Source organism: Poromitra crassiceps, assembly GCF_964638095.1.
Source record: "Poromitra crassiceps genome assembly, chromosome: 8".
Classification (NCBI taxonomy): Eukaryota; Metazoa; Chordata; class Actinopteri; order Beryciformes; family Melamphaidae; genus Poromitra; species Poromitra crassiceps.
Genome location: NC_139629.1, coordinates 37,969,721 through 37,988,210, shown reverse-complemented (window position 1 = coordinate 37,988,210; position 18,490 = coordinate 37,969,721). Strand labels below are relative to the sequence as shown.

Sequence of the window (18,490 nt, the reverse complement as noted above, 5' to 3'; positions counted from 1 at the left end):
CCTTCTCATAAACAACAAGCCTCTCAGCCTCCTCCGAGTCCAGCCATCTGACAAACTTCAAGCGTCCATTTTTTAGCGAGCCGCTGTTTGTCATTGGAGAGGCCCCCGCGCGTCTCAAGAGCCTCTGTGTTTGTTTATTGAGAGCGAGTGTGTGTGTGTGTGTGTGTGTGTGTGTGTGTGTGTGTGTGTGAGTGCGGGGACCCTCGTTGCATTCTGGCTCTGGAGGGGGAGCCCTGAGGGGCCCCCGGTGTGCGGGCGGGGGTCCAGACGGATGAGAGGCGAGACAGTGATGGATGCGGGGTCAGAGAGACGGGATGAATGGCTAACATGGCGGCTTGACAACGGCAATCCCCTGCAGGACTTAAGAGTAAGTGGCAGAGGGGCCCCGGCAATCGACTCCAGCGCTCGGCTTCTAAAAGCTAAAAAAGGTCATGTCTGCCTGGGGCTAGCTGTGAGGTAAACTGTGCGTGGCTTACAGGGCGGCCATGGCCAACTCAAACAAACACATGCTAGCAGAGAGGAGGAGGAGGGAGCAGCAGTGGCAGCCGGTGGCTTGTCTCAAACAAAACTTAGACAAATAAATCTATAAGGAGAAAACGCAATGTCTCTAGATGCGTATCAGGCTCACTGGCCAAGAGTCTTTCCTCTGTATCTGCAAGGAAAATAAGTCTTCGCTTTGTCCGGACCCTCTCCTTCCGACCTAACCGCCAGAATAAAATGTGGGCATTGTACCTTTCTTCTGCAAACCACAGACACATGTAGAATCTCAACGTCAGACGTCGCTCGCTGCCTTTCCAACGTTCAACACGAATGAAACAACTTGAACACCTTTGTTTATGTTATGCAATGTTCAATGTGACTTCGGATTGGAATGTGGGACAATGAACCCGGCCCTCCGGTGTGAAAGGCAAGTCACAACACCGTTACTGGCCACCGCAATATTTCAAAGCAGACTCTATGACGTGTTGATATACACATATTTAGAAACATGATAAAGCAAGTATTTTGGGTTCATAAACGTGATATTATACGTATCATGGATTGCAGAAACGTACGATGCCGACATTTCACTCTGGCGACCAGGCTGATCTGCAGGCTTTGTCCCGCCCCTCTCCCTCTCTCCACATCTCCTTCTCATCATCCAGCCCCCCCGCCCCCGGCCCCCACCTTCTCATTCCTCAGTCTGTAATTGCAATATGTCATTTTGTTTGCATGTGGGTGACAACATGTCATTAGCATGTTGGGGGGAGCTGGGGCGGGGGAGGCTGAGGTGGAACAATGGCGCTCTGTGATGGGGGAGGTGGGCCGGTAACATGAGCCAGGGGTCACCGAGGTGGAGGGGGTGCTAAAGGTGTAGGGGCTGATGGAGTGAGGTGGAGGGGGGGGGGGGGGGGGGACATTAGTCAAAAGGATTAGCTGACCAATGGAGCAGCTGTAAGGGCATTACATCTGTTTTACAATGGCCCTCTGGCTTTCATCTGGGGCTGTTAACAAACACAATAAATTCCACTCATCTCCTTTCTCCTCGCACTCCTCTGTCCCCTCCTGCTCGCACAGCAGCAGGGGGAGAGACATGGAGGCCAAGAGGTCCAAGCAAGGCCCCAGCCAAAATGTCCACCCTCTGGACCTGTGGACTGATGCCGCGTTCCAGATGCACTGGGAACTAGGAATTTCCCAGTTGAATGATGTCACACCCGAGTCGACCGCCTTCCAGTAAAACAGAGGGAAAACCTACAGTAATACGTACCGTGACGTGTTCGACGTCATCACGTAGAGTGAAACCTTCAGTAATATGTAAAGTGACGTGTTCGACGTCATCACGTAGAGTCTGCGAGCGCCAGAGACTGAAGCCTACATTAATACCTCTATGGCTTGTAGTTCGACATATTTCTGTCATGAAGTGGTTATTTCTGCCTAATGTTTTAATAAAGTCATTGTTTTACACATTCATAATAAGTACTTCTTTTTTTTGTTTGGCAAGTGGAAAAACTACAATGTCACGTCCGTATTGCAATGAATTGTGGGTAATTAAGTCAGTGAAGCGTGGTGAAGTCTGCAGCCCAAGCGGACTCTCTGGAAGTCTGCAGGAAGTCAGCTTGAGGGCCCTTGTGGACTGGATGGATTGTGGACTTGGACAGCCCTCAGCACTCACAGACTTCCCGGGAGCGCACCGCAAAGTCCGCTAAGAGTCTGCAAGTGCAGTGAAGTCCAGACATCTGGATTGAGCGACTTCAGACACCAGCTGAAGGCGGACACCATGTTCAGCAGCTGAAGGTGGAAACCTTGGAGGAACTGCCTCGTCCTGTAAACGGAAGCGGACAGCATGAAAGCCACAGGTAGCTGTTTCCTGCACTTTATAGCCCAGCTTGACCACAGTCTCGCTCAGTTTGCTCCTGGTTGCCCTCGCTGCCGCAGGACACGGCCAGACAGCCAGGTGGCAAACATAACGCCCGCCGCACCAAGCCCCCCCCCCATTCCCCCGACAGGTCACACACTGGACCGCCACAACCGTCTGCTTCCTGGTTAGACAGACCTCCACCCCCCTGAATGCCAGCGCTAAAATGGGGCCAAATGCAGCAATAAGCAAAACGAGTTATCAGGCAGGACAACACAAAAAAAGGAAAGTGGCTGAATGAGCCACAATGGAAAGCCCTGAGCCCACGGGTCGGGGAGTCACTGTGGGATTAGCTGACCTCCGGTTTCCGCTCCGTCCTGTTGGTGCTGGTGGGGGGGGGGGGGGGGGGACTGCCTGACTGACTGACATGGGGGGTGGGGGGGAGTGCTGACCTCACACTCCAGCAGTACAATACAATGTGCTCCACAGCGCTGTGGACCACAGCACAGCCTCCAGGCACAGGAATGTCACCAAGAGGAAACGTGTCCCCCTCACCACCACTCCACCCCCACCCCCACCCCCAGCAAAACAAAAGCCAGGAATATACTTCATAAAAGTGCTCTGTTGAGCAGAAGAATGGTGGAGTATAGTGTGTGTTACCTGAAGCCCGAGAGAGAAGACACACACACACACACACACACACACATGCACGCACACACGTACACGTACACGTACACACACACACACACACACACACACAAACCAGTTGATCTTAATGTAGTTATTGTAAAAAGCATTGAGGAAGTGCATTAAAGGAACAGTTCACCTAAATTTTTTAATTGTGTCATCATATCCTCCCCCTCATGCCACAGGTGAAGTTTGTCCATACAGAGCACACAGGGAAGTTGCCAGCACAACAAAAACCAGTCACCTTTGACTTCAGTTGTACTGTACTGAAGTCAATGGCATGAGGGGGAGGAGATGATGACACCATTGTAATGTTTTCAATTTTCGTTTTTGAGTGAACGGTTCCTTTAAGATTCACTTTTGAGTGCAATGTTTGCACTGATGTTTCTGTTTGGTGGATCAGCACCAAGTTCAACTGGTTGTGTGCGAAGACGTTGCCACGTTGCCATACAGCCTGGAGCTGCTATGCTATTGTGTTTAGGTTCAGTTGTTAGCTGTGTGGTCACAGTATCGTCCCTCCCATGTTTTCATAGGAAAATGGGCATCCTTGTGACAGTAATACACAATGCACCATTATGATTAGTCCTCACTCTCCTTCCAGAAGCAGGAGATGGACTTTATGTGGTAGTCCTCGCTCTCCTTCCAGAAGCAGGAGATAGACTTCATGTGGTAGTCCTCGCTCTCCTTCCAGAAGCAGGACATAGACTTTATGTGGTAGTCCTCGCTCTCCTTCCAGAAGCAGGACATAGACTTTATGTGGTAGTCCTCGCTCTCCTTCCAGAAGCAGGAGATAGACTTCATGTGGTAGTCCTCACTCTCCTTCCAGAAGCAGGAGATAGACTTCATGTGGTAGCCGAGGGCCATCCTGCCATTCCACTGAGCTGCCCATTATGTTGTGGCTTCAAATGAAGCTTTTGTTGCATGTCATCCCCCTGGCCTCTCCCGTCTTCCCAGCCATTCTCCATTGTAAACGATCCAACAAAAGTGAAAGGACATTAAATTTAAAAAGCGCAGGGCCAAATATCTGATATCAGTTTCGATTTGATGCAGAGTTCTCTTCTCGCTATGTATTCTGACACAAATCAAAGCCTCAACCATCACATTAAGCACATTTATTAAACCGCAACAGTCAGATTCCTCTAAAAAGCTGCATTAACGTACAGGAGAGGCCTGCCAGCTCTTAACGTGCAGGAGAGGCCTGCCAGCTCTTAACTCCGTTACATTTGAAGTCATTTTCTTTGAGAGTTCACAGTAATCGACGCGGCTTTGCTCGCTCCAAACGCCGCCCAACAAGACGGTGCATGACACCACTTGAAAGCATCTCCAGAGTCGACCCCCCATTATCTAACCAACTCCCTCCAGTTCAGCCCGCCAGGCAGATGTTACTGGCACCAGATCACAGGATCCCGCTAATTCAAAGTAATCACGGATGGAGAGAAGGCGAGGGAAGAAAAGGAGAGGGTTTTTTATCTAGCCTGTGCATCTAAACGAGGTGCAGCAGCGTCAGATAAGTTGGCGACTAACGACTTTTTTGGGACCCGACATGCAGGGATCAAGGGACCGAGGCAATGCGGTAGAGCAGAAAATCCCGACACGGGGATTATCCCACGCGAGTGAGATGATTCCATTATGTGCAATCGGAGGTCCTTTTCTCACTCTAAGTCGACTAAATCAAATCGCTGAGATCCTGAGGCGCGGTGCTGTGCCGCTGACGTCTCTTGGTTCACTCCCCATCAGATAAGCTGGAATTGCTCAAGACCTTACTCTTAAAGGTTCAGGGTGATTACGATCAACACGTTGGCTCCAGGTACGAGTTGATTTCGAGGCTTCTGGCGATGAAGCACCAAAACAAAACACAGGCAGGAACACTTGATCCATGCCTCTTTGTGCTGTACCTCAGTGATCCTCTAGATCTTTCTTATCAAGGACGCCCAAAATAGTCCTTTCCCACACAGACCGACTGTATCTACGTCACATCTGTGTATGTGATCATAGATACAGTCGGTCTGTACTCATACCAGCCACAGGCTGCTAAATAGACATTCTTCTAGATTCTGTCATTGAAAATAAAATGATGGTGACGTTGAGAACCACTGCTGTAGATCTCCAAGTAACATACAAGAATGGAGAATTTACATTTTACTTTCACTAAATGTTTACGTGTCTTGGCCAATATGTGGACACATGGGCAGTCGTTTCTCCCCCGGACGAATAATAACTCCCTCCCTGCTGACAGCTATGATTCACAGATTGAAATTTAGCCTGGATTTATTTCCAGGGGTCAGTCGTGGAGAAAACAAACATTTATTTACTGGGGGACCAGAGAGAGGCACAGAGTCTAAATAGTCCCATCTGGGCCGTGTGAAACGGGATGTTTAAATCCTATTGGTGTCACATTCGAGACATGGCGCCTCGGCCAAGAATAATAGTAGCTGCATGATTCAATGAGCAACACGAAAACAAGACATGGACGAAAACCCTTTTGTTTGTCTGTCAGTTGGTTGTACTTTTGGACAGCTTGTGCAACAACGTGTTCAGAAGATTGCATTGAGGATTGTAAAGCGGTGATGAGAACGATGTGTTGAGAGACTAGAAACAATCAAATAAATATGAGACGAGAAGACGGAAAACGGACGCTTAAATAGAAAGGCTGTTCAGGGACAGGAAGGATGTGAGAGGAGAGAGAGAGAGAGAGAGAGAGAGAGACATAGAGGGAGAGGGCAAATGTGATTTCACAAAGACAAAAAAGCACACATAACCAGTAGTTACTTTGCTTAAAAAGCGCTAACACACCCAAGTCAATTACTACCCATACAAATCACTCACCGCAGTGCAGAGTCACACAAGTACAACTTAGTCACCAACTGACTGTTACATCAGCTGAGGATGAGATGAGACACCAGAGAGGGGTGTGAGAGACAGAGAGGGGGGGGGGGGGGAGAGAGAGGGGGAGAGACAGAGAGAGGGGGGGAGAGACAGAGAGAGAGGGGGGGAGAGAGAGAGAGAAAGAGAGCGATGGAGAGAGACGGATTTACTGGAACTTCTTTGGCGAGAGGAAAAACAACTTTACTGGAAGTCACTGGACAGTTCCACCGAGACGCCATTCCACCACGACACCGAAACTACCCTCGGCGGTCCAAAGCTTCCACATTAGGTCTCCGTTTGTAAACAAGGCCATTTGGAAAACCATGATGTGGGCTCTAGCGCTCTTTGCCAACCATACAGTGTGCGCACAGGGCTTCGAGGAGGTGTGGACCTCGACAGCTGGACAACACCAAGGAGCAGCCAGAGCCAGGCCAAGCTGTACACAATACCAAGGAGTAGCCAGAGCCAGGCCAAGCTGTACACAATACCAAGGAGCAGCCAGAGCCAGGCCAAGCTGTACACAATACCAAGGGGTAGCCAGAGCCAGGCCAAGCTGTACACAATACCAAGGAGTAGCCAGAGCCAGGCCAAGCTGTACACAATACCAAGGAGCAGTCAGAGCCAGGCCAAGCTGTACACAATACCAAGGAGCAGTCAGAGCCAGGCCAAGCTGTACACAATACCAAGGAGCAGTCAGAGCCAGGCCAAGCTGTACACAATACCAAGGAGTAGCCAGAGCCAGGCCAAGCTGTACACAATACCAAGGAGTAGCCAGAGCCAGGCCAAGCTGTACACAATACCAAGGAGTAGCCAGAGCCAGGCCAAGCTGTACACAATACCAAGGAGTAGCCAGCGTCAGGCCAGAGCCATACATGCCAGCCTGTGGGCCTGTATGAGGGAGCAGACGGCATGCTGGTCTATTGTGCCGGGGAGGATTAAGACTAAGGAAGGGCGTGATACAGGCAGCGGAGGAAAGGTCTGTCAATGTCAACAGTGAGTCACAACTGGAAAGCCACAGCGCTGCCATCGGGTTAGAAGCCAACCTCGTATTTCCAATCAATTAGGCTTTTTTTTCCGGAATTAAGAGAAGAATGTTTATTTTCTCACCAAGGAGATGGAAACACACACAGACAGCCCAATATGAAACACACACAAGCCCAATCTGAAACAGGTGGCAGGCGGAACACAAAGGTGGAGATGTTCAAGGCCTGAGAGCCAACAACCATCAAGACAAGGTTTAGAGAAGAGTTACAGTATATCACTGACCATAGGGATGGGCATTTCTAGCAAAAACACTATTCGAAATTCGCTGGCCAAATTCGAATTTAATTCGAATTTCGAAAAAAAAAAAAAAAATGTAAAAAAAAAAAAAAACTTTTTTTTTTTTTTTTACATTTTTTTTTTTTTTACATTGACATTTTCGAAAATAAAAAACAGTTTTGACAATCATGAGTGGTTCATTAAATATTTAGTAGGCTCAGGTCTGAGTGCCAAAGGGGTGCCAAAGTCACCCCCTCTCCCTCTTCATGGGATTTCATCCGCCATTCATTTTTCCATAAACCTTGCTTAAAATGCTTATAAAAATTGTTTTACTTGCTCAAACCAAGCGATTTGACTATACTTAGAATCAGGGGAGACAATGCAACATTTCACTAAAAAAAAAAAAAAAAAAAAAATTTTTTTTTTTTTTTTTTCGAATTTCGAATTTCAATAATAAAAGTCGACCTTGATAATAACAACGATTATTCGAAAATTCGAAATTCGATGCCCATCCCTAACTGACCATGGCACTGGCACAGGATGTTCACAGCGCTGCCGCTGATAGCACCGTCTCCCACAACGAGTATCTTTCTCCTTCACCTCTGGCCCCGATTCTAGTCTCCGTGGGCCTTGTGCTTAAAATCTTCTTCCCAGTTCCCCATTCATAAAAGTGCTTTCCAGCTCCTTCTCAGTGGTTCTTGTGTATTTCTGAGCCGTCAATGCTTTTAGTCTCAGGCGCGTAGCGGCTAAATCCACTGTGCGCTCCCTTTAATAATTAAAACCACCTTTCAAGACACAAGCGCACTCGATTCCTAGGGTGGAGACTCTGGAGATGATGTGCCATGGATGCAGTTATGGAAATCGCCCGCTCTGCGGCCCTCCAAAATAAAATATTTTATTTAATAGCCTATTCTAGACTAAAAGTCATGCCAATTGTGAATGATGTGAGAAATGTACAGTACGTTGTACATTTGTCCATTTGTCCATTTGTAGATGTTTAAACACATCACTCTGGATTAAAACTGAACCCACTACAGCCTCTGAAATTCAGTAAACCTATCGAGAATCAGACCAAATACCATCATGTCACCTAACTGATGCACTTGAAAAGTTCCCTCCATCAGCTCCCATGCAGTAAAGACCATTACAGGAGGTCTTTCGTGCCCACCGCAATAACCAATAACTCCCATACATGCAGAGAGAGGAGACTCCTCCTTTCCCTCCCCCATAAAGTCACTACTTTAACTCACATTGCTTATGCACATTGCACACTGCACACTTTTTGTCCACACAGCACACGTGTACTTGTAATGATAGTAATAATAGTGTTATATTATATTATATAATATGATACAAGTGGACAGTTACTAGTAGTTGTGTAAAATATGTATATATTGTTTCGAATATATATTATATATCTTCCCGAGGGCCACAATTTTACCCGCGGGCCGCACTTTGTGAACCCCTGATAGGTCTGTTTTGTGTGTGTGTGTGTGTGTGTGTGTGTGTGTGTGTATGTGTGTGTGTGTGTGTGGGGGGGGGGGTCCTTCAATGTGAGGGCTTGACCCGGAGCTGCTCTCCCCCTCTGGGAATTCCGCAGGTCTGGAGTAATGTTGGGAGGCTCCTCCTGAGCAAACTGAGCAGGAATGTACCAACCGACGGGAGGGAGGGGGGACAGTGAGAAACAGCGCTTCATTGTTCTCCTACCTTTACATTCTATTCCTCACCTCACAGCCTGAGCTCTGTGCCTAACATGAGCTCTGTGCCTAACACAAGCTCTCTGAGCTCTCTGCCTAACATGAGCTCTCTGCCTAACATGAGCTCTCTGCCTAACATGAGCTCTCTGCCTAACATGAGCTCTCTGCCTAACATGAGCTCTCTGCCTAACATGAGCTCTCTGCCTAACATGAGCTCTCTGTCTAACATGAGCTCTCTGCCTAACATGAGCTCTCTGTCTAACATGAGCTCTCTGTCTAACATGAGCTCTCTGCCTAACATGAGCTCTCTGCCTAACATGAGCTCTCTGTCTAACATGAGCTCTCTGTCTAACATGAGCTCTCTGCCTAACATGAGCTCTCTGTCTAACATGAGCTCTCTGCCTAACATGAGCTCTCTGAGCTCTCTGCCTAACACGAGCTCTCTGCTTAACACGAGCTCTCTGTGGCTTTTGGATGCATTCTCTCTCATTCCTTCCTCCCTCTTCCCCTCCTCCCCCCTCCCTTGCCAGCTTACCTGGTGCTCTCCCTCAACCCAAACGACATACTGACAGAAAAGCTCATCGCTCATATCGGTCTGTTACCGATGGGAGGAACCTGACTGGGAGAGCAAATCTATTACGGGAAGGCTGCCTGTGGCTTTACCACGCCGACGAGTGTGTGCAAGAGGCTGATTAAGAGGTTTAAAGGACAGTTCATAATCTCCTCCCGCTCATGCCAGTTGAAACACAGGTGAAGTTAGCTCCTCCCCCTCTTGCCAGCTGAAACACAGGTGAACTTAGTTCCTCCCCCTCATGCCAGCTGAAACACAGGTGAGGTTTGTCCATATAACACACAGGGAGGTTGCCTGCACAACTCGAAAGAAAACCATCATTGACTTCAGGACTGGACAACTCCTGGACAACCACTCAATGGTACAGTAAGTGGTTTTCTCTAGGGTTGTAAAAAATAAAAATTTGAAACCGATACAATACTCATTTTACATCATGAATTTATGACATCACTGATGATGTCATCAGTGGGACAGGCAGAAAGAGAGACAAACAAACAGACAGAGCCCTAGCTCCCTTTTATATAGGACAGTAGGCAGACAGGAAATGTGGGGGGAGAGAGAGAGGGGATGACATGTGGCAAGGACCGCGGGTCGGATTCGAACCACCGGTCGGTCGCGTGAGGGACCGAGCCTTCGTGGTACGTGTGCTACAAGGTGAGCCACGATAGTGCTTTCTCCTAATGAAAAATGAACAAACATACAACTGATTTTCCCCTCCCTATCATTGGTGGTAGTTGCTTCAACAAGCTCAAAGTGTTCTGATATGCTGGTGACTAGAGCAGGGGTAATCTGCAGTGTTCTGATAGGCTGATGACTAGAACAGGGGTAATCTGCAGTGTTCTGATAGGCTGATGACTAGAGCAGGGGTAATCTGCAGTGTTCTGATAGGCTGATGACTAGAGCAGGGGTAATCTGATGTGTAAAGTCAAAGTTTTGAATGAGTTTGATCAGGCCTACATTATGGAGAAGCGTGTGTCTGTCCCTCCATCTGTCTCCACCCTCGTGGTATCTAAAAGGTATATCGAGTATCAATATGTTCCTGGGAATTCGGGCCATCCAGGTTATCGTGACAAACCCGACTCTAGAGTTGTGCTGGCAACCATTTTTGGGTGAACTGTTCCTTGTGTGCATGCATGTGAGAGGGAGGGCAGGGGGGCGGGATCTGAGCCGTGGAGGAGTGGCTTGCGTTCAGTCGATGGGAGTCTTAAGGCGTTCTGTCATGGAACAGATCTCAACAGGCCCGTGTACCACACCTGTATACTTACATACACCACTGTCACACCCCAACGCTTAAGATTGCTGAGTGAAAGAGAGGAGAAAGAGAGAGAGAGAGAGAGGGGGGGGGGGTAGAGAGAGAGAGAGGGGGGGGGCAGGAGAGAGAGAAGTGGGGGGTAGAGAGAGAGAGAAAGAGAGAGGGGGTAGAGAGAGAGAGGGGGGGTAGAGAGAGAGAGAGAGAGGGGGGAGAGAGAGGTAGGGGGGTAGAGAGAGAGAGAAAGAGAGAGGGGGTAGAGAGAGAGAGAGAGGGGGGGTAGAGAAAGAGAGAGAGGGTGGGGAGAGGTGGGGGGGTAGAGAGAGAGAAAAAGAGAGAGGGGGTAGAGAGAGAGAGGGGGGGGGTAGAGAGAGAGGGGGGTAGAGAGAGGTGGGGGGGGGTAGAGAGAGAGAGAGAGAGAGAGAGAGGGGGGTAGAGAGTGAGAGAGGGGGGAGAGGTGGGGGGGGGCGGTAGAGACAGACAAGGCATGCCCGGTCGAGGAGGACCATTGGTTCCTCTGATGCTCGGGGGATGCTCAGAGTCAGGGGGGCTCAGGAGCTGATCCTGCCCCCCCCCCCCCCCACGCCTTGAAGAGCCCATCCATCACAGGACAGCAGCCTAGTGGCTTCTGCGCCGACTTTGATCACCTTCAGTCATTTTGACAGAACCTTCCCACAACAATCAAGCTCCTCTGTATCACAACTACAAAGTCAAAGGATTGAATTATGGCTGGATTATGCAACGGACCAGAACATGATAAGATGATGGATGATAATGAGTGAGAAGGAAACGACCCGGTGTGACAGGCAGAGCTCCTGAGGAATCGCACTGTTGTTAACACATTCAGTGCCAGCGACGCCATATGGCGTCATTAGAAATTTACCGTACAGTGCCAGCGACGCCAAATGGCGTCATAACTCGATTTTTTTTTTTTGACGGGGGGGTGTCGATCTATGCCTCTTACATCGCCTCTTACAATATTCAGAGGTATTGAATGTGTCTAACCTATTTTACAGAACCCTTAGGTGGCGACAGCGCTCTCCAGATGAGAGAACGTGGAGTGAAACACACAGAAGAAGTCATTGGGGGGAAGGAAATCGCATCGCATCCGTCCGTATGCAGCGGCTTCATTGAAGCAACGTTTAGCTGTGCCCCTGCAGCAGCCAATCTGCTATCACAATTGAGCACCTCGATGTCCGCTGCAACAGCCTCCGTGTCCGCTGCAACACATGATCAGCCGTGGATTTGTTATTATTCTCAACTCGAAGCATGGGAGCTGGTACACGCGGCTGTAAAAAAGCAGCATCTAGCGGACTTTTTCAGTGCTGAGCACAGGCAGAGAAAACGAGAAAACAGCAGAGCAGAGAGATACTCCTCCCACAACGGGGGGGGGGGGGGGGAGGAGGAGGGGGGGAGGTGGGCACGCAGAGCCAAGTACACAACACAGACCCAGACAGCAGGACAGGGTTGGCAAACGCAAGCCAGAATATCCGATGCCCACCAGCAGCAAAAGATCAGCAAGAAGCTGCAACCAGCAGCGCATGCAGGCGCCAGCGCTGCTGGTTTCAGCTAAAAATATTATTCTTCCAAACAAAATTCCCTTGCCTTCACTGTTTTATTGAAGGAAATTATTTTTGAGGTGTGACTACATCAGAAAATTAGCTTCAGAGTCAGTGATGTGCTTGAAATGTTTAATTTCACAAAACGCTCATTATCTCAGCTCGTAGAAAAAAAGCTCTTTTTTTCGTTCAATCAAGCTATCTTCTCCGGCTCATAACTAAAGAACGGAAAATGGGATCAATAAACTTTTTTTTGCAGGTGATAGAAGAGAGTCTCATCGTTATTTGTGCGTGTTCAGTGTTTACATAGTAATTATTAAAGAAATTATATGACTGTTTTAAAATGCATTGCGGCCTATGTGGCACAGCAAGCAACCTTTTGCCCAAGGGCCGTGGCACTGAAAGTGTTAACTATGGGGAAGTGTTGTGAAAGCTTTGGCAAGGTGTCTCGGAAATTCCGTATTATTCATTCCGGGGCTGGAGAAAAAGGTGTCAAATCAGTCGTGATTGGGACCAAAATGCAACTGATAGTTAAACATATTCATTCCTGGAATCATAGTTGCAACCCAAAGGCAAGTCTCCACATTTTCCAGGTATTGGTTCAAGGTCAGGGACGATGCCGTGACATGTACAAGTAGGCCTGAGCATTCCTTCCACTGCGGAGGAGGCATGGCTAAGGGGAGAATTCCAGTGCGCAATGATAAATAGCCCAACACCCGTGATAAATATCAACAGTCTGTCATGCCTCGTGTGTTTTACAAGCTCTGGTAATTAAGAAAAAAAGATACACACATTGTGACTAATAGCAAAAGATTGCTCTATAAAATCTCATGGTAGCTTAATCCTGGCACTCAGACAGGAGGATGCACAGAGCCAGAGGCTAGAAGGAGTGAGAAATAGCAAAGACACAGGTGTGCCCCCTGAGAGAGAACGCCCTTACCTTCACACGCGTCTTGCACTTCCTCGAAGCCCGGCTGGCACTGGCACTGTCCGACCGGCACCACCCACTCCCCGTCCACGGTGCAATAGATGCGAGGCAGCTCGTCGCTGACGGCGTTCTGTACGCACACGCCGCTCACCTCCCTCAGCGCCGGGTTCTGCCCGCCTCCGGCCACCGTCTCGGAGAAGGCGGCCAGACTCTTCACAGTGGCCGGGCAGGTTTTGTAGTAGACCCTGACGGAGAGGAGAGCCACGCAGGCACCGATGTCTTGGAAGGCCAGGTAGAAGCCTTTGTGAGAGAGGCTCTCCACCACGCGCGTCTCCGTGTTGATCCGCAGTTCGCTCTTGCTGGTGATCTCGTCGGGCGCGATGGTGGCCACTTTCTTGAACTGGCCCTTGCGGAAGGTGGTGCCCACGTCGGCATCCGCCTCGGAGGCAAAGAGGTTGAAGGTCTCCTTGCAGGTCATGGAGGCGCCGCTGAAGCTGTTGCAGTCGCGCACGATGAACTGGAGCTCCACGAAGACGCGCGAGACGGCCGGCCGCCGCTGGATGAAGGTGGTGCGAAGCCAATTGTCCTGCTCACGCTCCCCAACGTTGCAGACAGAGTAGGTGTAGAACTGAGAGCCGTTCAGCGTCCTCTGGACCACCTCCCACTGAAACCAAACACACAAGGTTAGAGGCACACACATTGACCCTTGGGGAACCCCTAAGTATAGTGACCTGAACCAAAGCTATACGGGTTCCAAAAATATAGGGGCACCAACGCTTCACATGATGGTCCAGGCCAGAAGAACCACTGTAATCTGAGCCCGGAAAGAAAAACACGTTGTGTGGGGGAACCCACAGGTCTATACATTGCTAATTACTCCCACTCAATATTTGAAGGTATCCTCTCCACAGCAACGGAGCAGTTCTTTAACAAGGTGGTTTTTTTCCTACTTTATGGGCTTTTTAGACCATAGTCAAGGTCCAGGCCTTCAGGGAGGACGACTCTGCGTGGGAAAAAATGTCTGACATTGAGGAGAGGACATACCACATGAACACAACTTGTCTATCATGTGTCTTTCACATTGCACTCTGGTATTGCTGGCATCTCATCCAGACAATGGTGCGGCCCGATGCCCGGTGCTGCCACAGATATGTTGAAAAAAATGCAACAGCATGCTTTAACATCACACTGGCTCCTGCAAAACAATTGGCCCCACAGGGGCCAGGCTGCGGTTTGCTCTCTGCGTGTTGCCGCTATGCTATTAATTGAAGGAATGTGCTTTGTTGGCGGAGTGTGTGGCACTGCATATAAACTTGATGTACAACAGCAGAAGCAACGCCTCTATAAAACTGCTACTGAACATTTTTTAACAGGGGGTGTTTAAAACCAGCTTAAATGAGAATCAACATAAATGATGATGGTAACATGGGTACATGTAAAAACAAAACATTAAAAGCCCTGGGTGCTTATTTGCGGAAGAGACGTGTGAATCTGATTTGCTTAATGCGACGTCTTTACCTTTTGAAAGAAAGTGAGCTGAGCCAATGTGGATTGTAGTTGAAACTTGCCAACATGCCCAAACATGCCTTTGAGTCATCAGCACATGAAATTAGCCAATTTACAGTCAATTTGCATGAGCTTGGCTGGCCAATTACTCTGGAACCATGATACGGAACAAGCACACATGCCTTCTATATGCTGACACAAGACAATCACGCCAATTGGAGTGAATAATGCAGCCGTTGAGTAGATGCATCTCTAAAGATAGATATTTCCCCCCGCTGGAGGAAAAGATAGCTGTGACTGATTGGCTGCAGCTACAGCCCCACCCCTCCGCTAAGAGGCACCACATGCAGCAACCTTTAAGAGTTAATTGTGCTCTAACATACAATTCTGGAGCCGAGGCCTTAAAACCGCAAGACGCCACAAGTATTCTCTGTCAAGAGCTAGCAGCTATTCTGTCTGTCTGACTGTCTGTCTGTCTGTCTGTCTGTCTGTCTGTCTGTCTGTGTGTGTGTGTGTGTGTGTGTGTGTGTGTGTGTGTGTGTGTGTGTGTGTGTGTGTGTGTGTGCGCAGTGTGCAGGCAACTCAGCCTGTCTCTGCCACCCCTTCACTTAGCCAGACCCACACAGCCATTGGGCTCTGGCTGCCACACTTGGTAGAAACCTGACATACTATTATTAGTTCTGCTTTTACTATTCTAGTCATCATTGTTGTTATGTTGTTACTGTGCATCATTGTTATTATTAATACTAGTCATATTTTTTACTTTGACTATAGTTGTTATTGTTATATAATTACACTATGTGCAATACAATGCTATTCATGTGCAATAATAGGTATATAACCTGCTAATAGGTTGATATTGTTAATATTCTGTTTATATTTGCAATGTTAATACTCTGCTACTTCTCCTTGTACCTTGTATGTATTCTGTTAAATTGCTAATTTTTAGTTTCATACACTTGTTAATACTGTTTATATCTTTATACCTGTTTATATCTTTGAGTCTTTTATATCTGTTGTAGGCTATATTAACTTATTCGCCTTTTTCACTTCCCACCCAATTCACCCGTTTTGTGTCTAAAAAGCAGGAGGTAACACAGGTGCAAGCAAAACATTAATGAGGGTTTCCAACTACTGTTTTGCTTGCACCTGTTTTGGGTGGGAAGTGAAAATGGCTAATTGTGTTCCTTATGTAACATAATGTAACTTGTGCAACAACCACACCAAGTCAAATTCCTTGTACGTGCAAACAAACCTTGAGCAAATAAAATAATTATAATTCTAGGTTTCTAATTACTGTGCACCCCATTGTGTCTCTCTCTCTCAAAGCAGATGGCCGCCCACCTAGGTCTGCTGGAGGTTTTGTCCCGTTAAAGGGGAGTTTTCCCTTGCCATGTGCTCGCTCATATGTGGGAGTTGTTTCAGTTGTTGGGTCTAAACTCTAAAGTAAAGAGCCTGGTCTTGGACCTGCTCTATATGAGAGGTGTCTCGAGATAACCTTTGTTATGATTTGGCGCTATGTAAATAAAATGTATTTGACTTGACATACTGCATGTAAGGACTGATGAACAGTGAAACACGCACAAGTCATACGGGCAAATATTTGAGCAGCGAAAAGCAGTTCAGCCTGTGCATTTCCTCCATGCAGGTTTATCCTAAGGCAAAATTCCAAAATGGAAACATGGGATGAGGAGGGGACGAGGAGGGGACGAAGAGGGGATGAGGAGGGGACGAGGAGGGGACGAAGAGGGGATGAGGAAGGGACAAGGAGGGGACAAAGAGGGGACGAAGAGGGGATGAGGAGGGGACGGGTGCCATACTTACGCCTTGCTTGTCTCCCTGTTCGAAAGGCCAAGTAAGCCAGCCCAGTTCACTGCCTGAGGCCTTCATGTCCAAGAGCACCTCTGAGGAGGACAGAGAGAGGACACATTCAACACACCAGAAGAAACCTTTAGAAACACATGGCACTCGTTAGCAGGAACAATGGACTATTGACCCACATGATCTATAGTCTGATTTTTGTCTTCAATTAAACAATAGTAAATATTTGGAATAGCAGTGATGCATGAGTGGAAATCAGTGTGTCATTTTGATTGCAATAATGCTGATAATTAATAAGCTCATTTTAACAGCTGGTGTGAAAAGGTTAAACAGGAAACACTTTGCAATAAGGGTCATTAACCGAGTTAATGCTTAATAAGTATTGAGCATTAACTAACCCTTAATTAACAATTAACTAATGTGTATAATGATTCATTATTATAACTCATTTCACACATACAAATAATTGCACTCCATAATTTACATTGCTACATGTTTTTAATATAAGGGGTGTTTAAAACCAGCTAAAATGAGAATGGACATAAATGATGATGGGCATGGTAAGTTGGTAACATAACGAAATGTGAAAAACTTCAACCCCCCTGTGGTTATAGTGGAATCAAAGTGTGAATGTGAATCTGGACTCAGGTGAGCCAACGTGAGTTGCAACTTGCCAGCAAGCCCAAACATGCCTTTGAGTCATCAGCACATGAAATGAGCCAATTTACAATGAATTTGCATGAGCCTCACTGGCCAATTAGGCTACTTTGGAACCGATACGGAACCGAGCAGCACACATGCCTTGTATATTGCGGACACAATCAAGGCAAAATCGGACGTAATAATGTAGCCGTTCATGCGGCTCTAAAGATGGACCCTAAACTATGAGCAATAGGGCTCTGAGTCAGCCATAAAAACGGGAGGAAAGTTTCTAGCAAACTTTCTCCAAACTTCACATGCTGGCGTTACAGAGGTGGAGAGGAGCGCAGGACACATCTCAGCTCATGGTGAATTACACGGCAGTAGCCAGGGAAACGTTTTACAAATCCACTAACGTTAGGAAGCAGTCAGAATGAAAGATATTCTTACTGTCGTCATAATAAGAATAAGAAAGTATGTATGTAAATTCCTGCTGTTGAAGTTTCCTCACATGGCACGCGCATGGCACAATAGACCTGCGCCTGTAAATGGAACATTGCTTTCTACTGAAACCAGCCGCAACTTTTGGGATAGAAATGTTTAAAAAGCAAAAGTCACTCACCTTCTTTAGTTTGCAGTGTGATAAATATACCGTTAATAAGCACATAGGAAAATAAAATGCGTCGGACTCCCCCGAAAATATCCATTTGTCAAACTTTTCTTCCCTTCTTTAGCTACTCCTGTCCTGGGCTTGGCTCACACACTCACAGGCTGAGAGGCACGGCTGCACTGCTCTGAGGTGTGCTGCTCTCTGCTCATTCACAAATGACGGAGCGCGTCACGGACTCCGCCTGCTGGAATGTGCGTGTGGTGTGTGCGTGTGTGTGCGTATGTGAGTGTGTGTGTGTGTGTGTGTGTGCAGCGTGCGTGCGTGCGGAGAGGAGAGGAGAGGGGGTGGCACGTGGGAACTTGTGCTGCCTTCAATTGCTGTCACAAATATCGGAATATAGCCAACGCCTTTAAATTGTCAGAAAAACTTACAAACCTGCGATTTTTTTTTTTTTTTTTTTTTTACATACGAGTGACAAGATATTATTTGGGCAATGGTGGTGGCTGAAGTAGGCTACCTGAAAGCCACACTTGAGTAGGAGAGTACAGATATCTTACCAGAAAATGACTTTGGTTCAAGTCACCTGTTACATACATTGCATTACATTACATCATTTAGCAGACGCTTTTGTCCAAAGCGACTTACAATATCACATTTTGTCAACAGTACAGAAAACAACTATGCAACACAATCAATGACAGCTAAGCTATTTTGATAGACTAGAGTAGCACCATGTACCACCGAAAGATTGGCAGCGATTCGG

General features: G+C 47.6%; 1 protein-coding gene across 1 annotated transcript in view; it reads right to left on the bottom strand.

Moving 5' to 3' along the window:
• Positions 1–17,871, bottom strand: part of epha2b (eph receptor A2 b) — a 38,935-nt gene extending 21,064 nt beyond the window's left edge. Inside the window, exons 1-3 of the mRNA XM_083642118.1 lie at positions 17,740–17,871; positions 16,482–16,561; positions 13,164–13,815 (exon numbers count right to left, since the gene is read on the bottom strand). Coding sequence (XP_083498244.1) covers positions 13,164–13,815; positions 16,482–16,561; positions 17,740–17,824 — 817 coding nt within the window. The 5' untranslated portion in view covers positions 17,825–17,871. The remainder of the gene's footprint in view (positions 1–13,163; positions 13,816–16,481; positions 16,562–17,739) is intronic.
• Positions 17,872–18,490: the final 619 nt, after the last annotated feature.